Here is a 23,516-nt window from a genome sequence, read left to right as displayed (position 1 = left end):
GACAAATGCTGGGCATAGAAGCCACAGGGCATAAATCTGCAAAGAAGTAAAAAGCTAACCTTTTCAAAGAATATTGCTTCTCTCTCACTTACCAATTTATTTCCCTGTATGGCCCTGGAAGATGACTGGTTAGCCAGAGACGGGTAAGATTCCTCAAGGGAGGAACAACCTAAGACAGGCACAGTCGCAGGGGGGCCATCAGGTGAGAAATTGGGGATCAACAGAGGGGAGGCTTAGAACCTCAGGCCCCCTGTTTTGAGAGAAATCTTCTGCATCCGTGGATGTTTTGTTGCCCTTGTCTAGCTTGGATTAATACTTAGTCTACAGGCACACACCTGATCATCTACATCTGCCCTCTTAGAGCACTAAACTATGTTTTCTACCTTTATCTTGCATCTACCTACCACTTCGGCATTTTATTTAAAAAAATGATAATAATAATAAGGGAGAAATGTGGGATTCACATATAAATCAAGTATAAAAATCAAACGAATAATCATATCTGACTTGATTGTTTATAGTTCATGATGCGTGATCAAAACCGAAAGTTTCTGTGATGACTGCCCTTGCACTGTTCACCATGTAAGAACTGATTCACTATGTACGACCTTGTTCACCATGTAAGAACTTGTTTGTTATGCTTCAGAAAATTGGAGACTGTTGAGAAATAGGCTGGGGGTGGATTAATGACTGTGCATTGAGTCCCCTATACAGAATTTTATCGTTGTTGACAACCATTTGATCAATAAATATGAGAGATGCCCTCTCAAAAAAAAAAGAATAAGAAGTCTGAGGGAGCGCCACACACGGTGAGTGAAGAGAGGCGCATAGCAAGGCGCGCGCTGGGATAGTTCTTGTCTGAAGCTGCACTGAAATGTTGCTTTGAAATTATTCAGACCCCAGTGTACAGTCCAGGCAATAAGCACTATGACTGAAATGGCGGAGAATTTTGGCTGCATGAAAATGTATCCAGGAAGGCTTCACAGAGGAGTGAAACTTGAGCTGGCTTATGAGGGTGGAGAGAGGAGGGCTGCACCTTTCACATCAGGGAGACACTGAGCTTGTAACGGACATGTGTGCATGTGTGCGTATGTGTGTGACTGTACTCCCAGTCGGGAGGCAAGGCCAGCCAGGATATCAAGGTGAGCTGAGGTGAGACCGCATCGTGGAGGCTGGTCCTGGTATGATTGTAGGGGAGCCCTACTCTTTATCTGACACTTCCTGAGGAGAACAGTGGCCTTGCTGTGCCCAGCCTGAGCCCAATCACACCAAAGAGCCCCTGGGCAGCTAAGCCCCATAAGCAATTAAGTTGCTCTTGGAAACTGAAGGGCAGTTGGTCCTGTTTGTGGGGTTCTCCACAACCCTCCTTGCCCTCCCCACAGAGTCAGAATCTTGGCACTGGGGAGGAGCTTAGAGCACCCAGCTACTGGGCAGAGGCCAGACAGGGGGATGGGATTTGCCCAAGGTCACGCTGCTTGTTGGTGACTAAGCTGGGTTAGAACACACGGTCTCGGGACAACTCTCCACAACGACCCAAAAGCAGGGCTCTTTCCGCCCTGCAGGTATGCACCTCAGAAGAGGCAGCCTTACCTCTGAAGGGTGCCTACACTAAGCTGCTCAGCCCTGGGGCTTTATCATGTGTGTCCTGCTGCAGGGGAGGGGGACAGTGGGCTGGGGTGGGGGTTCGGGGGGGCAAGGGGGTGGAGGGGCTGGCTGTTGGACTGAAGCACCTGCATTTAATTTCAGGTTGAGGGTGTAAATGCTAAGGGCAATTACATGCACTCTGCATGTGTTCCCACTCTCTGCATGTTCACCACCACATTCCCCAGGGCAAGTTCCTCAGGACACCCCCTTGCCAGGGAACCCTGAACAGCACTTGGCAGGTAGCCAGCAGCCAGAGGGAACTGGAGCCAAATAAAACATGAATTCTGTTCAGAAATGACTCCAGCAAGGAGTTTCGCATAAAGGTTGCCGGTAATCGAAGTGGTGGTGCTTACCCTCTGAGGTTGGGGCCAGCTCCTCGAAGGCAGGACCCATATCTCCTCGGTGGCTGGCACAATGCCTCGCACAGAACTTGCCAGATACACTTGTGTAGACTTGCTACGTGTTACAGGTTGATTTGTGTCCCCAGAAAGACCCTGAAGTCCTCACCAGCAGTACGTATGAGGGTCATTTGGAGATGACCTTATTGCAGATAATTAAGTTAGGATGAGGTCATTAGGGTGGCTCCTAATGCATTGACAAGTGATTTTATGGAAACTTGTGCATATGCCTGGCTTCACAGAGACCCAACACAAACCACTTCTGGTGGAGCTGAGTGGGGGACAGAGGGCACCTGGCCCCTGACCTGGAAAGCATGGGTCTGCATCTAGTTCCGGGCATACCAGCCACCTCTCAGTGGGTCCTGCCTGTGAAACAAGGCTTCAGATTCTCAACCACAGTCCCAGGGGCAGAGAGTATTTTGCCACCATAACCGGGAGCTGCTAGCATTTGGGGGCAGGGGACTAAACCCCCTGTAATGCAGGAACACTGAACCTATCCTGCTGGAGTCTGGGGACGCCCAGGTGGGGACTGGGCTGGGAGGGCTCTGAACCCTTCCTGGGTGACCTCTGACCACTCTCCTATTAGAGCAGGGCTGAGTCATTCTTGTGCTCCGCAAGTCCCTGCCAGTTAATGTCTTTTGCATCTGCAGCCTTTTAGGTTATTTAACTTGTAAATTTCCCTCAATAATTCCAGCCACATAGCTTTCAGAAGCCTGATTGCAGCATTTAAATGTTTTAGTATTCCACACAGCTTCCTCCGAGATGCGATGCGAGGCACAGCCCTGTGCCTGGAGCTGTGGCCTGCTGGGACCACGGGGGCCACAGAGTGAGGTCCGAGGACACTGCAGAGCACACACACCCCCTCAGCTGGGCGCAGATCACTTAAGGTTCACACTTAACCCCTGCAGCCTTGTCCCTGCCCCTCTCAGCTCCATCTCCCACCTTCCTGGTCAGCCCGTGTCCTAGGGCACCTGCCAGGCTTTGCGGGCCTCAGGACAGTTTTCCCCCAGGCCTCCAGCTCTCATCTGGCTCCACTCCGATGATTTTCACTCCCAGGCTGAGGACATACCCTGGCTGGATATGAGGCCTGGCCATTCTTGGGCAGCTTGCAGCCTCTCCCCTGCCCACACCTCTGCAATCCGCATTTGTTCCAGATGTTGCAAAACAAACCCCTTTAGAACCCAGTGTCCTAAAATGCTTGTTCTATTATGCTCGTGGATTCTGTGGGCCAGGAACTCAGACAAGGTGAAGAGAGGCCAGTAGTCTCTGCTCCACCAAGCCACGGTCTCAGCCACAAAGACAGGAAGGCCGGGTGAGAAGACAGGCCTGGGCTGGTATCACCTGAGGCTTCCTCTCCCACGTGAGGTGTGGCGGCTAAGACCAGCTATCAGCCAAAACTCCTGCACGTGGCCTCATCAAGCTAGGCTGGGCGAGCGTCCCAGGAGAGCTTGGGGAGGCACGGCATTGTTGTGACGGTGCCTGGGAAGTCACAGGCTGGTATCTCCACTACTGTGTTGTGCACAGCAACTGGAACCATTACTGCCACTGCCCTGGGAAGTACAGGTGGCTGTACTTGGGGCCAGGGGGTCTGCTCAGCCCTTACTTCCTGGAGTCACTTGCTCCCCATTTGAGGGGGCGGGTGGTGTGACTAACTGGTGGACTGTCCTGCAGCTTCCAGGGAGGCTGGAAGAGTGAGCATCTGCATTTCCTGTGTCTAGAGTGGAAGGTGATTTTTGCCAGGGGAAAAGGTTTGCCTAGATATATGAATAAAGGTCTAGTAAGACAGATGAAGAACTCTGATGCTGTGGGGTTACTAAGTGCCTGGACAGAAGGTTCTGTCCTGCAGCCCAGAGAAAACTGTGTTCTGACCCGTCTGTAGCAGATGATGTTGGTGAGTGTCCTCAGCAGTGTAGATAATTAAATACAGTACCTTTCCCCCTTTTTTGATGGGAACAGTATGTTTGATAAAACTCGAATGTGGCCTTTTCACTGAAATTTCAAAAATTGTTTTGGCACATTTTAATCAAATGAGTGAGAAATTATAGACTCGAGATTATGGTATCTAAAGGGCACCTTTCTTCATCATCTTTAAATGCAACTTGAAATTAGTGGACCCTGAAACAAAACTGATAAAGATGAGAGAGAAAAATCAATATAAATTATTCTGACATTGAGAAGCAAATTGTAACAAAAAATTTTCAGATCACACAAAAAGCCCTAATTGATTCAGGGGTAAAATAAACTTGAGTAATTAGTGAATAGGTTTTTGGATTGTTTGATAATCCAATGAATGAATCGTATTAACACATCAGAAAAGGATGTAAGTTCTTTACTAATTTGACAATAAATGCTGCCCTTTGACAAAGACCAAATGAAACTCATAATTAATAAATAACACTTATTCAAAGGGTTTGAAAGATTAGTCACTGAGCAAAAAAATTCAAAATGCCCTGAAACCTTACAACTCATATGTGAAACTTGATAGAAAAATAATCCTTAAAATTTATGATAATCATTCCCAATGATGGATTGTAAAGATGTATTAGATCCAATCAGGAGACAGACACCCTACAGCAGTTTGAACAAGGAATTTAATGTAATTCACTTTAACAGGGGATTGAAATAATAAGGGGTTAGCTAGAAAGAAGCAAGGGGGATTGGCAGGGAATGGGGGTGTGCAGGAGCAGGGAGCGGCTGCCCATCTGGGCAAGGCAGAGAATGCATGGAAGGGGTTCCTCTTCAGGGCTGACGTTCAGACCTCAATGGAGAGCTTGGCTCGTTGCACAGCAGAGAAGTCACTGAGGTGCCAGCTTGGCAGAACTTGCTGGAAGTCTGCTCCTTGGGGTGCCAGAGGAACCCTCCCCAGGGAGGTGTCATGCCTCAGAACTTGCCCCAAAGTCACGGGAGAATGCCAGGGGTGGCTGTCCACAGGTCAGTGCCTTACAGGCCGCAGAACCCCCAGGAAGCTTCCCCAAGGGTACCCAGGGAAGCTGCCGGCTGCTGGGAATCGCTGATATTGACGCTGCAGAAGCCGTGTTCCTTGTAGGAACCAGGTCCTGGAAGAGTCGGCCAAGGGGGACGCACCTGAACCCAGAAGAGACACCCCTCTGTCCTCCAGTGTCTCTCCAGCGCCCTCTCCTGACAAAGCTTAGTACATAGCAGTGGGCAAACAATAAATATTTCCACAGTCTCCTCCTTAGAGGAGGGCAGGCACTGAAGGGCCGTGAGGAGCTGAGATGCAATAAATTGACACCTGGCACAGAAGCTGAAACTTTCCTAAATTAATAAATCATTAAATTTTTATCCACCATGCCAGAGGAAGACTAATTTATTTGACAAGATTGTCATCTGAAGAGTTAGTGAAAGAACTTGTAGCAAAACTATAGGAAAAAATATTATAGAGGTGTAGCAGAGAGTTCATTAATAAAAACATGTTTTTTTAAAAATTGTATAATGTTTGTGGTATTTTTCAACTTTAAAAAATTTGTAACTTGTTATTTTCTAATTCTAAGTGTGGATAAAGTGAAGGTTCCTGTGGCCAGGATTCTCACCTGGCCCTGGTCAGCTAGCTCACTACACACGTGTGGGCAATACGTTGTTATTGACTCTATATAAAGAGCTCCACCCAGTGCTCTGGGTGACATGGTGGCACGGCTGCACAGCTACAGGAGAGCAGAGACTGGCGTGGTGACAGCGCCGAGGACAGAGACCGAGACAGCTGTGGAGATGGAGAGGCCCAGAGGCAGAGACCAGCTTGCTGCGTGCAGCCTCTCTCTGAGCAGACGAGATTCTAGTGATTGACCTGCCACCGTGGAAATTAAGTTAGGTCTAAGCCCTTTCACCCCAAGAATGTTCCATTGTTATTTCTTGGTCTCATTGAATCCATAGTGAGCTTGCCCGGGGCTGAAACCCATTAGCAAAACATTAAGTAAATATTTACTTTCATTCCAAATATTAAATTTGTCATTACTGTATTATTTTTCATAAAGGGCCTTCCTAAATTATGTTAGCTTCAGGACCCCCAGATCTGTCTCTGCCCCTGCTCATGGGAAATCCTCCCTCCCAAACCCTCATAAATACTGCTTGGTAAGACCCACTTCAAGTCTCGGCTCCCTTTGAAACTCTCCTTCAGTAGTTAGGCTAAACAGATCTTGGCCCCTTCCTAAACTCCTGTGGCAGTAAAATAGAAAAATGCTGTTTTTCTATATACTCAGTATCTCTGAAAACAGGTGTGTGGGTTTTTACACCAAGAAATTCTCCAGTTCTCAACTAGGTGTCCTACAATTCAGTTCAATGATGCCACTGTGTACTTTGGAGTCAGCATCAGATCCCACAAGGTTAAGGGCTCGGTCCCACAAGACTGCCTCCCCACCCCAACTTCAGACACCAGTCACAGGTCTAGGGTGTCATCTGTTGCTTTGACTGACTGGCTGTAAGCCAGAGGTTCCTACTGAGACAGGGACGGTGGGTTTAGAGAGTAGGGTGAGGGCCTCCAGAAAAAGCAAAGCAGGAAAATTACTGCCAGAACAATGAAACAGTGTGCAAAGAAACTCCTACCTAAACTCCTTCCTGTTAAACATTAAGCAAAGTTGGAGTCACACAAATTCTTTAGCACAGAAATACCAAATTAGGAATATAGGCATTCTTCAGTGACATTGGTTAAAACAAAAGACAGCATTTGGTCAGGAACCAGTAAAAAAAAATAGGCAACTCAGTTTAAAATAAGATATAAACCCCTAGGCAAAGCCCAGCCACGGACTCTCTTGTCCCCTCCCGGCATGTGCCAGGAGCTCTGTCCTCTCACTTTATCTCTAAATAAAAGCCTCTCCCTTGCTCTCCTACCTTGAGTGTTTGCGAAGTGCATTCTTCAGCTCAGCATCACTACCAACCCCTCTCCAGGTTGCATAAGTTGCTAGAATTGATATAAGTAATGTAGTTCAGGAAGAGACAGGCCCTGAGTGAGTCAAGAAACCACAGATATTAGAAGCTTGAGGCTTGTTTGTGTGGCCAGCTAGTAAAACAGTTTCAATGGAAACACACCAGCTAGATTCTAGGGAATTAACTGATGGCAAAACAGGTTAAGTGAAAGCAAACCAGCTAGGTTCTAGATGGGGACCAAAGGTAGCACAGTTACCCTGAAGTTCATTATATGATCATTAATACATTAAAAAGCACACCTCTTGTTACATGACAGTTCTAGGCTGATTATATCGGGGATAAAAGAGGGTATAACCCCTAACCCTTCTATTTGGAGAAAACCCCACCTGTCCTGATGAGTGGGCCACACCCTGCTAAACTCCAGCTGTAAGACCACCCAGCCCGAACCTCACCCGCTGCTCATCTCTTGGGCTCCCCTGCACTCCCTCCTTGAGTGTGTACTCTCACTTTAACAAACTCCCCTTTGCTTGCAGCTGCTCCACTTTCTTGTGAGTTCTTTCTCGACTGGAATCAAAAGCCCAATTGCAACTGAATCCAGGCAGAGGTCGCACCCCCGTGCACAGGTGAGACCTCCCTGGCACAGGCCACCCTGCAACAGAACTCAAAACCAGGTTACTTACTAGATGACCAGTTTATTATAAGGGGATGTGACTCAGGAACACCCAGAGGGAAGAAATGTATGGGCAGAGGCAGGGGCCTCCGTGCCCCTTCCCGGCACACCAGCCTCCCAGCACCTCTTAATGTTCCGCAGTTCATATGAGCTTCGAACCCCTTCAATTAGGGTGTTTTTTTTTAAACCAAGACCTCATTTCATAGGCACCATTGATTAAATTATCAGCCATTAAAGTGATTGACTCAATGTCAGTCCCTCTCCCCGCCCCAGAGGTGCTGGTGGGTGGCATGAAAGATCCAATCTTCCGATCACATGTGTGGTTCACCGACAACCAGCCCCATCCTGGGGTTACCCGGGAGAACCCAGCCCCCAGCCATCTCATAAGCATACGAAAAGCCACTTACCACATCAGAGATCCCAAGGTTTTAGAAGTGGTGTACCAGGAAATGCAGCAGAGACCAAGTACATACTTCTTATTATGTCACAGCCACTTTTTTTTCTTATCTGTATGCTCACTTGGCACTGTCTATTTTTATGGAAAATTTCCCCCTAGCTTCGCACAAATGTTCCTCCTTTTCCTTAAATGTGTAGAGAATTCTCTCTTTCACAGCAGTGGTCACTTCCTACCTTGTACTATGGTTTAGATTTAAACTCCTGGAGAAAGAGGCCATTTTTTGAACTCGAATGCCTAGCAGTACTCGGTAAATGTCTGTTGCATGAACTTGGTCTCCTGCATCTTCTACTACTTGTAAACTCCTGGAGGGCAGACTAAGGTTAAAGCTGAGGGAACTCAGGGAGGTCATCCAATCCAATCCCCTGTGTATGGGGTGGACCAGGGCCCCTAGAAGGGCAGGTCCTTAATACCCTGAGGGGCAGGGCCACCCGGGGGTCATGTTCAAGTCCAGGGCTCTTTCTACCCTTGTGCGTGTGTGTGTGTGTGTGTGTGTGTGCACGTGTGCAGGTCCGTGTGTGTACGTGATGGGAGAGGAGGCAGAGATGGAGAGTGATGCTTGAGCCCCTGGCCCCAGGTGGCTGAGTTGGGTACCTTATATCTTTCCCCATTCTTGGCACAGCAAACTGTGGGGAGCACAGCCCCCAAAAGGCTGTTTTTAAAAACAAGAACATGTAACCAAAATCTTACAAAGTTCCTGAGAGTCTCAGCAGCGGGCTGGGGCCAGGATCCTGACAAAAGTCTTCAAAGGGGAATTAATGGGGGAAAAGGTACGGACTTTTAACAAATCTTCATATTCTTCATTTTCCCTCAAATTATTGTACCAGATATATCCTCACCAACAAAGTATGAAGGCGTGTGTATTTCTCAGGTACCCCCACTCTTGTCAAACTAGGATATTATCAAACCTATGCCAGTCTAATCAAATGATTTCTCACTGTGGTTAATTTGTGTCTATTCAATTACAAGAGCAATTGAACATCTTTTGAAATGTTTGTGGATCATTTAAATTTCTTTTGTAAACTCCCGTGGTGGTTAGTTATTGCTGGGTTCCTCTTTTCTTTAAGAACTTAAGCTTCTTAAAAAGAAAAGTTGGGGGCCCCTCCCACTAGTGGGTGGCCGCCTACCACCCACTTACCACATCAGAGATCTAGTACGGTGAGTATGAAGTGTCTTGCCGGCACAGAGTCAATACTCAATAAACGTGTCAGATTAATAAGTGGTCATCAAGCAACCCTCTTGGTGAGCTGTGCAGGGTGACATTCTGTCCTGCTCTTTCTCTCCCGAGTGATTCTGGGCTTGACTAGAGAAGAGGAGTGAAATCTTTCCCTGCTTTTGCTGGGAGGGAAGCTAAGGTGGAGAAAGCACATGACAAGCCAACAAGGACAGGTGTGCTGAATCCTACTCAGCTCAGATTTCCCAGAGACAATCCCAGGAAACACACCAGGAAGGGTGTGGCTTGCAGAATCTGGCACTTTTAGTTTTTGCTAGATGCTTCTCTTGAGCTGTGACTCACCAGGATTCTGAATCTCACCACAAGAGGGAGCCCTAAACACAGATGATTCTGAAATTGGGCACCGCTTTGGCTTCAGTACCTTACCCCTCAGGATTTTTTATTTTTTACCTGAAACTTTTCCTCGCAAGTTTAAATGGCTGCAAAGGATGTAACTCCCATTTAGTGTAGCTTTAATATATTTAAACACTATTTTGAAACTTTTGGCTATGTGTTCAGTGATACCTAAATACCACAGCAATTTGATACCCACCATTTAAAAATACGTAAGTTCTTCTTTGCTCCGTTTTCTTCATAAACTTGTCTTTCCATCCACTTCCCTCACCTAATTTTATCCTAATGCATGTTATGTTTGGGAGTCTTTTATGGATTATCTCTATCATATTTCTCAGCAACAAAAATATAAATGGAAATTTAAGGAAATTTTATATCCTGTGATCATGAATATCTAAGTACAAAATTTTTCTGGTTAGGGTCATCAATGCCAAGAAATATATATTTAATTACAGCAAAATAAATGTGTTGCAAATTTTGATGAATAATTGTTAACTATAAAAAAACAATTTTTACTGGAAATGTATTTTTAATTTTTATTTTCACTGATGAAAAATATTTAGACTTAAGAACATTTCCATCTAATGAAGTCTCTCTAACGTATCCTGTAAGGCTGGTTTAGTGGTGGAAATGTGTCTCTTAATGAGATGTGTGAATGTTGTTTTTATTTTTCAATCAGTTTATTTTCTATCTGCTGGAATACAACACATTATTAACAACAATTTGATTCCTTCTTTTTTTTATTGTTATTAGATGTTGGTGCTGAGAAACTTCTTCACATAAATAAGCAAAAGGGTTTTTTTAAAGCAATGCCACAAAAGTTTTTGAACTCTTGAGTTATATGCCAGCAGCCCTGCAGTGATCCATCTTTAGCAATTATTTCTAAGGATCTATCAACAGACAATATGACAGACTCTTGTGCTTTCATGGCTATGTAGGGGCCCTGGGCCATTAATATTGCCTTCCCTGAACTATAATTAATAATCACAATATAGGTAGGTCACGGGGAAGGCCATACAGCACAGAGAAGACAAGTAGTGACTCTATAGCATCTTACTACACTGATAGTGACTGCATTGGGGGGGGTGAGGACTTGATAATATGGGTGAATGTTGAAAACACAATGTTGTTCACATGAAACCTTCATAAGATTGTATATCAATGATACTTTAATTTAAAAAAAAAATATATATATATATATTGCCTTCCCTGGGAAATTTGCTGTCAGCCCGGGCTCTCCTCCACAGTGAATCATCAGTTTAGGGGGAAATACTTCATGCCAAACGATCAGTGCATGCCACACTCTTATTAATTTCACATTATGCAAAGAAAAGGAACCTCACAAACTGCTCAAACCCACTTTTCTGCATAAAGTTTAGTGCCTGTTGTTGGTTCATGGGAAAGCTTGTTGGGCAGCTGGCTTCCTCCCCAGTCTCGTCTCTCTTTGGGCACCGCGTGCTTTCTCTACACATCCTTGTTCTACGAACGAGCCTCCTTGGGGCTCACAGCTTTCTTCTTCTCAGCTGGTGGCCACGCAGGCTGTCACACTCGCTGGAGCAGTTCCACAAAACTCATTCTTTCCTACAAAAGGCAGACCCATTGGTGTCAAAGCCCTGCACGGCGATGGGGCTCCCCACACCACTGCTTGGTCTCCGCGCTCTGTTCTCTGGGTCTTATTCTTTCCTGGTCATCCATATACCCAGGCCTTCGATTTCTGCATGGGTACACAGATGGCTCACAGGTGGTATTCCTAGCCAAGGTCTCCCCTTTTTATTCATGTTCTTGCCAGACAGCCCTCTTAGATGTCTCAAAGACATCTCCAAAAAGAAATTTAACAGCTCCAAAAATTGAACTTTTGAGTTCTTCAACCGCTCCTTCCAACAAACAAACAAAACAGGCTTGATTCTCTTCCAGGGCCTCCTGTTCAGTAACTGGCGCTACTGTCCACCCAGCCAGAAATGTGGAGCAACCTGAGGCCCCTCTCTCCTCCCCACTTCCCGTCTGTCACCAACTTTTAGAAGGTCTGGTCTCCAGCTCTCTCTTGGTTTGGCCCACTTTCCTGCATTCCTACCACACACACTGGTTCTCACCATCGCGGTGGCTTCTTGTTCCGAAGAGGAATCCTCACGGTGTCCCCCAGTGCCTGGCCTGTGCCTCCAACCTTGCCTGATGTCACACTCCCTGTTTTCTCTCTCTTCTCTGGCCATGCAGTCCTATTCACCATGTTCCTTCCTGCCAGAGGCTAATACCCATTTCTGGAATGAACGTGCAGCCCCTCTCTGCCTGATTAACCTGTACTCGGCCTTCAGACCTCCCTCTTGGCAGGTCTGCCCCTGCTGTAGAGGCCGGAAATGAAAGACAGACTCTCCCTGACCCCCTTGCAGCTGGGGCTCTGCAGGTGACCTAGGACGCACATGCAGATGTGTCCCTGGGAGATGTGGACAGCAGACCAGTGTGCGGTGGAAGTGCACACAGGGAGACTGAAGCTTCTGGCAAGGCAGCACACACATGGGGTTCTCTGGCGTGGCATTTCTGTTGTCCAGAGCCATAGAGGCACTGGTAGCGGTATTTCTAGTGGAACAATTATGTGGTGAGGTTCGGCATTTTCCTTGTCATCCCAGATTGCTTTATTCCTGATGGCGTTCGACATCCAAACTACCTTCTTTGACCCTCTTGAAGGTTCTAAGAGTTACAAACGCATCTGTCGCCACTGCCTGGAATGGATCCTGGGCTCTGCAACTCAGAACACTGGCACAAAAGTCATCAATGTCAAGTTGCTAATTACAGCCATGGGACTGGATGGAAGCCCCAGAGCACTGTCACCTGAGCCCATGAATCCAGTTATATTGTCTACACATGAAATTACACTGAGACAAACCTTTTCGGTAGGTAACCGGCTCCTTCATCTTTCATCCAGGTAGTCATCAGTCCCATAGAGCACTTTCCCATTTAAGCATTTGCGTCCCTTTCTCTCTCTCCAGTAACTACTCTTAGCTGGGTCTACATGTCCTTCTACCTGAGCCATGGCCATGACATCCAGACCTCTCCGGCCCTTCCTGCTCATGGTCATCTGATTGGCCCTGTTACCTCACCACTTCCTTTGCAATCAAAACAAAGCAAATGCTCTGACCTCCTAGAATATAAAGTCTAGACTTCCGTGGCTGTCACCCAGGGTTCCCTGGGATATCCCTCTCTGTCCTCTTGACATCTCAGGGCTTGTTCTCTGCCAGCATCCTCTCCCAGTCCCACGGGCCTCTCCTGCCTCACTTACCCCTCTCGCTGCAGTCTCTTTGGCCTAATGGGAAGGCCCTCTTGGTCATGTCCTCTCCAGGAAAGGCAGTCCCTTCCTGACTGCTGCTGTCTTCATATCATGGGAAGGGCATATGCGGTCCCCAGCAATGACAATCTATTTATGTACTCTTGTAATGTGCCAGGAATAGAGTCATCTTGAAACTTGTGGAGCAATCAGGGAACCAGGACTTCTAATAAGTATTTCTAGAAGGTAATCGTGCAGGCAGTACCTGCTTAACGATGGTTTCAGTTACCGTTTTCTGGCTTCACCATAGGGTGAGAGCAATACGATTCAGTAGAAACTGTACTTTGCTTTTTGGACTTTGATCTTTCCGGGCTAGGGACACATGGGACAGTCCTCTCCCATAATGCTGGGCGACAGCAATGAGTGTATCTCCCGGTCAGCCACACAATCACAACCCATCACCTGACAGCCATGCTGCTCTTCACGTTCAGCACAGGACTCAACAAAGTACACAAGACACTCAACACTTTATTACAAAATACACTTTGTGTTTGATGGTTTTGCCCAACTGTAGGTGAATGTGTGTTCTGAGCACGTATACGGTAGGCCAGGTTAAGCGTGATGCTGGGTTAGGCACAGAACTGCACTTTTGACTTATAATCTTTTCAATTTACAATAGGTTTATGGGGATGTAACCCCATCGTAAGTCGAGGAAGAGCTGCACGTGAGTAACACTCACTAAGCATCTGCTGTGTTCACCACTGTGCTAGGTGCTGGTGGGAGAGATGGAAATTGAAGATACAGTCTATCTTCCCTCAAAGAGCTGATCATTTACCTGGGAGACAAGAATTACGCACAGAGAGTGGCAAGTAAAACAGCATAGAATCAAATGCAAAATGAACCTGTTATCCTTTGGTACAAGTTATTTTCCTATGTTTGCCCTCTTAATTTTTAAAGCTAGAAGCAATACATGCTTGTTGTCAAAATTAAAAGTTTTGAAGTATATAAAGTCCCCATTCATCCCTTCTCAATCCTCTTGGTATCTTTCCAGACTGTTCCATCCCAAGTCCACCCTTTCCTCTATATAAAATGGTCCTTGTTCTCTGGACTCACCTACGGTTTTGCTGTAGCTTGCTTGTCCCAGATTGCAATTCTGTGCTATTCCCAAATGAAACACAGTTTTATTTTTAAGATTAACAACACCTTCCCATGTTCTACATACATACAGATCTACCCCAGTCTTTTTAATGGTGCTCCACAGTAAGGACATGCTATCATTTGTTCTAATTTTGCTTTTATTGATGGGCATTTAGTTTAGTTCCAATTTTTCCTTGTTAGAGTCACATTGTATTCAAAATTAACTTGTGCAAATTCAACCATACGTATTCTGCAAATGATAAAAACAAACACAGAAACAATGCAGCAATAAAAACAACAAGTAAGCATAAGCAGTTAAGAACTCAAGCTCTGAGCCAGGCTGCTTTGGTTCAAATTCTTCTCTGCCACAGACAGACGAGCTTGTGTGATCCAAGGCAAGTTACGTAACGTCTCTGCATTTCACTTTCCTCACCTGGAAAATGGACGTAATAACGGTGCTTATCTAATTCAGGTTCTCAGGAGGACTAAATGAGTTAACACATGCAATGTGTTTAGAACAGTTCCTGGCACATTCTGAGTGCCTGATAAATGTGAACTATCATTCTATGATAATGCGGAGGAAGAGGATGGTGTACAGAGTAGAAGGTATAGAGGAAAATCTATTTTAAATGGCTAAAAGTTATGACTGCTTAACAACACTTCAAAATTACTTTGGCTAAAAAAGGGGGGATGGGGTGCATCTACATTCTTCCATCTGCAGCTCAGGAGATCCTGTAAAATATGGCAGACAGTCCAAGTAAGGCCCTGCTTCCTTTTCTTTCCAACTTAGTTTTGTAGCCACCCAATGGTACAAGTACAAACAATCTGAATGGTCCCTATAAACTGTGTGCCTTGTGTAGGAACAGAACCTAAAGGTATCTATGAATGTGTTTTAATGGACCCAGAAACACTGGGCTAAGCCGGCCTGGTGCTTTGGGTCTCCCTGGTAACAGGGCCGATTATACTAGGCTTGCACCTGCTAACGTAGAGGTGGGGGTGGCCCTTCCCAGCAGGGGGCGGGGGGTGGGCATTGGTTCTGGCACAACCAGGGGCAGCAGAGGCTGAAGTGAGCAGGTAAACGAACTCCTGTTGCAAAGGGGGCAGTAAACCCATCAGGATTTATATGTACAAAGGTATCAAATAATAACAAAAACTCCTAAGATACATTAATTTTTAAAAGTATATTTTAAAATGGCATATATGGGATTTTTTAAAGACATTTAAGAAAAGCTCTTGATAGGAAAAAAAATACTGGAAAATTTCACATTGAATGTTACAATGGTTATATTTTGGGTAATGAAACATGGGGGATTTATATTTATTCCTCTTTCATTTTATTATTAAAATATTTTTTTAATAGTAAAAAAAAATAAGAAAAATTTGTTAACTAGTATTCCTAAACTACTCAGCAAATCTTTCTCTTGGGATTGGCTGCCTCCAGGCTGGCCTCTTGGTACCCTGCCCCCGCCGACTCTGCGAAAGCTCTTCTCTTTTTCTGTCTCTGTTAAGGGCTCTCGGTGGGTTCAAAACCTTCCTTCTCAGCCTCAGGCCTATGTCTAGATTTGGCAGACACCCTTAGCTCCCCCCTCTGAGGTTCCGATCTTTTCGTAACTTCTTTTAGCTTCTATCCTCTTCGAGTGCGATTGAAATGAAGTATTCCCCATCAGGTGGGACCAAATTTCCCTCACCACCTGCTTGGTTTCTCTGTCCTTCCATGTTCTTCTCATCTAGCTAAGATGCTGAATAAAATGGCCGTATCTCCAGATAGTGTTCTCAGTAAAACTGAAAACCTATCAGGCTGAAAGTGTGAGTCATTATTCAAATTCCCTGAAAATTCCAGTTTATAACCACTCCCCAGAAATCCCCACTTATAAATAGAAAAAAAATCAAGAAAACTTGTTTTCTTTTAAAATCCACTTCCCCATCTACAAAAAATCAGTTCAGCACACAACTTAACCCACTGCAAGTATATTATTCTGATCAAAATGACTCTAAATAAGGTGGAACTGCCAAATTTCCTACTGCTTTTCACTTTTCCAGCAAGAATTGCTAATATTCAGCATTAAATTTCATCACTATGTCATCAGGATATTTAAGGATACTCTGATTTTACTCCAGCAAATGTAAAATCAGTTCTGAGGAAGTTCTTTGATTCATTGTCACTGCATAACCCAAAACCCAAAACCCATACCAAAAAACACAAACATGAATCAGGAAGAATTCTTCATCTCAAGAAATTGCAGTTGAAGCCACTAAATGTCAGTATTAGGAATAATAGAAAGGAGGCCGGTTAACAAAAGATAGCAAGAAAAAAAAGAAGTTGAATTACTGGGTCAAAGAGAATATGCATTTTGATTCTGGTTGCCCTCCCAGGAGTTGTGCCTATTTAACCTTCCACAAGTCATGTCTGGTAGGCAAAAAATGGTATCTTGGTATAGTTTTAATTTATATCTATTTCATTTTAAGTGATGTTCAATTCAAATTAAGTGAGGTAATTTTTCATACATCTATGAATCCTTTATATTGCCTCATCAGAGAATCATTTTCATAGCCTTTGCCCACTTCTCTGTTTTGGTCTTTTTCATACTGAATTTTAAGAGCTCTTCATATACTAAAGAGATTTGTCTTTGATGTGAATTGGCCAATATTTTCCTTTATTTTGCCATTTGTCTTTGTCTTGACTAAGAAGTTGACTTAGCCCAAGGTAGAGAACTATAATATCGAAAATTTTGTAAATATTTGTGTCCCTGAAGGAGGCTCTGGCTATAGAAGGCACAATATTTGGAAAGACACAATAATCCGCCAGCTCGGTGCGCATGGTGGGTAATGCCTGCAGGTCATGAGATGAGAAGAGCGGAAGGGAAATTGCTCTGCGTGGTGTGTGCAGAGTCCTCTTCCTGCTGGCAGGGAGACCAGCAGAACACGTTTCTCCTCCTTAAAATGGATTTAGGCAGACATTTCACCGAAAGCTTTCCGCGGGAGAATGGAAGGGCACCAGCAGGAAGGATCCCACCTCCCACTTACCGGTAAAGGGTGTCAGAGGCTGTGCAGAGACCTTTTCATACCGTCTGCCGCAAGGCCCCGTGGTGTTTTTCTACACCCAATACATCCATTTCGAAAGGTTCTGCTGGGGCTATTCATGTCCCGGGGGTGCTCCTGGTGGAGTGAGAGGGCCAGATCCTAGCGCAAGATTTTATCCACCAAGCCCTGGTGGGCAGTGTTACTATAATCCCCGTTGAGGTAGTGCGCTAAGTAGCTTGCCCAGGTACCCCCAGGCACCGGTTCAAGCCCCAACCCATGCTAGAGCGGGTCCAAGCACGGGCTTTGGGCTTCGGAAAGGATGGGCCAATAGCTTCATCCCAGCAAATGTACTGGGTCTGAGAGGGGCTCTTTCCATCTTCCCTTCTCGGGTCCGCCCATCACAGGTCTGTGTCCAGCTTTGCCAGAACCTGTGCTCGAGTTCCTGGGCTCTGCCCTCGTTCGCTGAGCAGTTCTCAGGCGGCTCTTAGTTTTTATGCACGCCAGTCTTATTTTCTCACCTAGACACAAGGACACAGCCCAGACCACAGGTCTGTATTTACCGCAGCTCTCTGGGAGGGCTCTCTGGGTGCGGCTGGAACTGCACAGATCTTGCCATTGAAACTACGCTGGATACCCGGTTGGTGGGGGTCAGCGTCGCGAGTGGAAGCACTGGGCAAGGGGTCAGGAAGTGGGAGAAGCAACCTAATTTTACCCTGAGCGGAGGCCCGACGTAGGACGACGGAGGGCGGGAGGAAGACCCGGACGTTCAGAGGGACCCGTTTGGTCCGGCCTGGACGAAAGGTGGGTGTCGGGGAAAGACCCGACTGTAGAGGTCCAGATCCTTCCTCCAGGGGAAATGGGTCGTCCCGCGAGGTGCTGGCCTCTCTCAAGGCTTCTGCAGAAACGGAGCCAGACTCCAGTCTCCTCTGAAGTCGGGCAAATTGTGCCGGGCCGGCGGTCCTTTCCCTACAAACCCCAGACTCCAAGCAAACCCTCCGCCAGCCCCGGTTAGCAGTCCTTCCCGCAGGCCCCGCCCCGCAGGCCCGCCCCGCCCCTCAGGTCCGCCCCGCCCCCACAGCACCCCGCCCAACCCTCCCTGCCCCGCCCCCTTTCCTGGCCCACGTGAGGGCAGTGCTGAGGCGACGGGGCGGGGCCGGCCTCACCCGGAATAAAAACAAACGGCGGTCGTTGCAGCATCCGGGCACTCGGCGGCCGGCTGCTGAGGGAGCGGTGGCGCAGGTGAGTGGGTTTCTGTCCGGCGTCCAGCCTCGGCGCCCACCACAGCGGCGTCGGTCCGCGGTCCCCGTCCCCGGCGCGACGCCGACGCCTCACCGGCCCGGGTCGGGCGCTCTCGCAGCGGCGGGCTTGGGGCGCCCGGCGCTGAGGCCCGGCCGGGTCGGGCCGCCGGCAGAGGCTGAGGCGCACGACGGCTGTTGGCGGGGCCCTAGGTTTGCGCTGGGCCGGGCGGCGGCGGCGGCGGTGGGGTATTGAAGGAAAGACGGACTTTGCGGGGGAGACAGAAATATATGTATATATTAAAATCTATCTAATAAGCCAAATGAAAAGCTTGAATCGTAATACTCATTCCTGGACGTCGTTTGGGGTTTATTTGCAAAGTCGTTTTCTCTGCTAATTAATGAGAAAACATGGTTGACTTTCACCACCCTTGCCCATCTGTTCTGTATTTCCCAGTTCCTTCCCTTAATCTAATTTTTTTAAATAAAAATTTTTTATTACTCCGCCTAAGAGAAAATTTCATGTACTTTGAATATGTAAGTGTATATATATATATATTTGAAAAGCTCTGGGTGAATGTAGCGTACGTAGACCGGATTCATTGCAAAAGTGAAAGTGAAATTTTAGAAGAAGTGGTTTGTAACGTTTCACTTTCAGTTTGGAGCAGTAATAGTAATGGATTTCTGCGCTTTTTTTCCCTTCTAGTTTTATTGAGAAATAATTGACATGTCTGCGCTTTTTTGGCTATAATGTGGAACATTGTATGGCAAGCATGAAACTTTCACTTCTCCAGTTAAAATGGAAAATTGTTTCTTTTGACTTAAAATATGTATTTTTGTTTATTCTGTTGACCATAACGGAAGTTTTGAAAGTTTCAAGACAGCGGCTTAATCTTTTTTAAACATTAAGACTCCAGCGGTGTATTCCCCCTGAGCTGTTGATTCGCTCCTTGGGTACAATGTGGGACACACATTACGTTTGTGAAAGAAACCCTTCAGACCTTTGGTCAGCAGTGGCTTGGATGGGATCGTGGAGGCCTGCATGCTGAGCCTTCTAAATAGCCTGGCTCTAGTAAGCCACCCATGAAATGATCCCCCCCCCCCAATATTTTATTCAGATTTTCTAAAGATGTATGAATAGGGAACTGAGTTTGTGTAGTGGTCCTGTAAGTTGTGTTTGAAAAGCTAATGCTCCTAAGTATTAATATACTTTTATGTGTGAGAAGCAGTTTGTTAGTGCTTAAAAATCTAGGATTCTTTCCTGATCACCTGGATGCACAGTTTCCTCCTTGATGTATTTATTCCTTCCCTTTTCTCCTCCCTATCCTGATTACCCTCTTTCTCATCCTCGAAGTGATGAAAGTTAGACCTGAACTTTCTTTTAAAATATATGCTTATGTAATACACCTAAGTTACCAAACTTCATTTAAAAATCAGGTGAATTGGGTTTTAAGGGGTGTGGAATCCAGGTCCTGAATAGAAAAAAAGAAAATTACTTGTCTAGGTTATATTAATACTTATATATATATATTTCACTCTCAAGAACTTGTCTTCATCATAAAGGAGCTAATAACTTTGTACTTTTCTTACTGTTTGTCTGATTTGGCTTCACTGCTCTTGTCTGCTATTTCATATCTCTGGCAGCTGCACCCACCCCTCTGAATTGCTGAGTGAGTGAGAGATGAGTGGACAGTGGACAGCTGCCCTGCTGGCAGGGGCTTCCTTGGGAGAGAGTAGTTACAGTTACGTACACACAGACAGCAGAGGCTTGCGGGACAAAGCACAGAGTCCTGTCCAGGCAGAAGTCCCAAGGCCGATTATGGTGCCTGATTTTGTGACATTGCCCAGTCATTTTACAGACTTGGGGCCTGGGTGTGCTCAGCTGTAAAATGATCCAACCACTGTTAGATTTGAAGAGTATATGTAGATCTGCTGTTGTGCAAAGTGTCATGCAAAGTTTTTCTAACACTTCTTAATTTTAAAAATTCAGATATACAGAGTATCTATTATTGATAATTACCTACCACGGTGGCTAGTCTTTTGTGTTAAACTAATCAAAATACAGGAGAATTTATAAGCTTTATGTTGAGTTGCTACTTAATGGATTCATCTTTGTCTTTCTTTTCTCTTAGTTCAGAGACTAATAGACTTAGAAATAGAAAAGTGTAATAAACCTTGCTAAAAGTGTAATCCTAAAACTTAGCAACTTTGAAATGCATATTTTTATGTTATATGTTGAATATATATATATATAAGGTATACGTATTTTAGAGAAGTCTGGAGCTAATTAAAAGCTAATCTAGAAGTCCTTTAGATTAAATTGGAGAGGAGGGGAGCTCTGCTTACTCTGAAAAACATATCAGAGTGTTAGGTAAGTTATAAATAAAACACTTGGAAATGTTTGGGGTTTCATTGATACACTGTTTTGCTTTGAAGAATGGCGCAAAAGAAATATCTCCAATCAAAATTGACCCAGTTTTTAAGGGAAGACAGAATTCAACTTTGGAAACCTCCATATACAGATGAAAATAAAGAAGTTGGTTTGGCATTAAAGGTATTTCTCTTTTAAGACATAAACAATTATCAATGTTGTAAGTGTCCTTGGTAAATAAGATTCTGAAGAAATTGCCAGGCACAACCATGTCAACTTTTTGTGCAACCAAAAGCATTAGTGATAAGCAGGTACCCACTTTTCACTAAAAGTCGATAAGCTTGGGGACTCTCTTGTCCCCTCCTGGCGTGAGCCAGGAGCTCTGTCCTCTCACTTAATCTCTAAATAAAAGCCTCTGCCTTGCTCTCCTAAAAAAGAAAAAAGTTGATAAGCTTATTTTTGTCTAATAAGATTTTATTCATATGAGAATATTGTCTAATTTCTTGGGCATGTACTATTTGTCATGCCTTCACAGCATTACATAAAAGTGTTAATTTGGGAACTAAGTTTGACCTGGTGGTGTGGCAGTGGCAGTGAGTTTGTTTGTTGTGTCTTCAGGCTGAGTGTCTTGGTGGGTTCTCAGTCCTTGCTAACAGGTTCTGCTATCAAACAATTACTCTCCTACCCCAGGTTTTTTTACACCATGGCTCTCTGTTCATTTTTTCTAAAACACATTTTCTAATAATTATGCCTCAGTTTTTTATGGCACCATCAGAAATGGCAATATTTTACATAAGTGAAATTTCTAGAAATTAAGTTTGCCTGCTTTTTTAAGCAAAGAAACAGTAATAATTTTTCATAGAAATCTAGTATAATGGAATATCCCAGCCAGTACTACTCTGCTTTCTCAGTCTGAGTATCCTTAGATAAATGAGGTAACACTGTCATGAGGGCATCACATTATCCTGTTTTGTGACACAATGATATGCCTGGGAGGTGACGAACTATGTCAGGGTCTTGAGAGTTTTTCTATCTTTCCTGTTTCTGAGAGGCCTCACTTTTTATTTTGTGCAACCCACCTTCTGACCTTTTTTCTGAATTTAATTGTGACGGTCTTTTGGGTCAGAAACTAGGTATGGCATAATAAGAAACCTAGTTGGTTGTTGTCCCCAGTTCTTGGCACAGTGCTCCTGAAAACATTTGGAATTCCCCCGGTGGTGAGGGTGATAGAGCATCTTTTATTCTAAAGAGGCGACCCTTGGCAATAGCTTCAGGATTGGGCTGGTTGCCAAAAAGACCAAACATTGATTAGAAGCTTGGGACTTTCAGCCCCTCTCCAACCTGTGCAAGGGGAGAGGGCTGGAGATTGAGCCAGTCACCAGCAGCCATCCCCGCGTAATGGACCCCCATGAAATACCTTAAATGACGAGTTTGGGAGAGCCTCCAGATTGGCAAACTCATCTGTGTGCTGGGAGGGTGGCCCCAGCTCCACAGGGATGGAAGTTCTTGCTCTTGGGACCCTTCCAGACTCTGTACCTCTTCACCTAAATGTTCGTTTGTATCCTTTATAATAAACTATAGTTGCACGTGTAGCATTTTCCTGAGTCCTCTTGAGTCATTCTAGCAAATTATTATTTTACAACCATACCAGATTCATGATTTTCCATGAAGAAAGTTATTTAACCTGATTTATTCTCACAAGTTAGAAAATTTAGAATATTTTTTCTTTTTTCTTTTTTTCCCTCTCCAGTGGAGTTGATTAGTTCACTATTCCTTGAAATAATTGTGTATATGTTACAGTTACGTAAGCCGTAGCCCACCCTTCTTGTTTCCTCAGAACAGTCCCAACTATTTTCACTTTTCTGCTGGGTCTGCTTTCCCATCCTTGACTTGTTTTTACTTTGCCCTGGAGCCTCTCTAACCCCTGTACCTCTCAAAGTGTCCAGCCAGTCTGGATTTCACTAGAATAGGAGTAACCACCACTCATCAGAGTTTTTTGCCTTAGCATCCTACACATGCTATTCTGCATTTTGTCCCCCACCCTTTTTTTAGTTGGTGTTACACTATTTTGTGCTTTCTGATTTTTCTTTACAGGACCTTGCTAAGAAGTACTCTGACAAGCTAGACTGTTGTGAAAATGAAATAGAAAAGATAATAGAAGAAATACGTTGCAAAGCAGTCCAGCGTGGCACAGGAAATGAAAATTACAAAACAACAGGCATTGCTACAATTGAGATATTTTTACCTCTACGACTAAGAAAAGTGAGTAGTTTTCCCAAATTTACATAGATATTAATGCTTAGTTAATTTAGTGATGTGATCAAATAAGTAACAATTTTTTTAAAGCTATAATTCAAAGTTAAAATTCTTTTAAATTACAAGGTACCATACCTCTGAGACCTCCAAAACTTCATAAATCCTTGCATCACAATTCTTACCTTTTCTGGAGTTTGAATGAACATTTAGAAGTGATGGGGAGTAAAAGAGTACTTCAGGTTTCCCCAAACTGTGCAATAGGACATATCACAAAGGGATTTGTCCTTTTTTCTATGTTGGTTGGAGCTCAGAGGTTGGTCAGCTGTGTACTCACTTAGGGCCACAGTAAGCTGGGTGGGGCCGCCTCATGTTGGGGCCATGTCCTCAGTAGTTCAGGTCCAGAAGTGTTGAGTCCCGTAGGTGGCTGGCCTCTGAGGACTCACCAGTTTCCTCACAGAGGAAATGAAAATATGTATGTATCAGAGCTACCATATGATCCAGCAGTTTTACTCCCAGAGAAATCAAAACTATCCCTATACAGAAACTTGTACATGAATTCACAAAAGGCGGAAACAGCCCAATGTTATCAGTGGATAAACAGCCAAACAAGTGAAGTACACCCATTCAAT

The 23,516-nt window shown here is 45.0% G+C and overlaps 1 protein-coding gene and 1 long non-coding RNA gene across 3 annotated transcripts in view; one reads left to right on the top strand and one right to left on the bottom strand.

Moving 5' to 3' along the window:
- Positions 1-10,159: 10,159 nt before the first annotated feature.
- On the bottom strand, positions 10,160-18,054 carry LOC118968574 (uncharacterized). 2 transcript variants are annotated; one of them, XR_005056306.2, is made up of 3 exons: positions 17,029-18,054; positions 12,883-13,702; positions 10,160-11,192 (listed from the first exon to the last, which is right to left on the bottom strand). It is a non-coding gene; the product is annotated as an uncharacterized lncRNA (long non-coding RNA). The 2 variants fall into 2 exon arrangements; XR_012132044.1 differs by having other exon boundaries at positions 10,163-11,192; positions 12,883-14,437.
- An 86-nt stretch (positions 18,055-18,140) lies between these two features.
- Positions 18,141-23,516, top strand: part of NUB1 (negative regulator of ubiquitin like proteins 1) — a 42,104-nt gene continuing 36,728 nt past the window's right edge. Inside the window, exons 1-3 of the mRNA XM_073238197.1 lie at positions 18,141-18,264; positions 20,697-20,814; positions 22,726-22,893. Coding sequence (XP_073094298.1) covers positions 20,698-20,814; positions 22,726-22,893 — 285 coding nt within the window. The 5' untranslated portion in view covers positions 18,141-18,264; position 20,697. The remainder of the gene's footprint in view (positions 18,265-20,696; positions 20,815-22,725; positions 22,894-23,516) is intronic.

This window comes from Manis javanica, chromosome 6, assembly GCF_040802235.1.
Source record: "Manis javanica isolate MJ-LG chromosome 6, MJ_LKY, whole genome shotgun sequence".
NCBI lineage: Eukaryota > Metazoa > Chordata > Mammalia > Pholidota > Manidae > Manis > Manis javanica.
The sequence above is the reverse complement of the archived record's forward strand: the minus strand, read 5'-3'. Positions and strand labels throughout refer to the sequence as shown.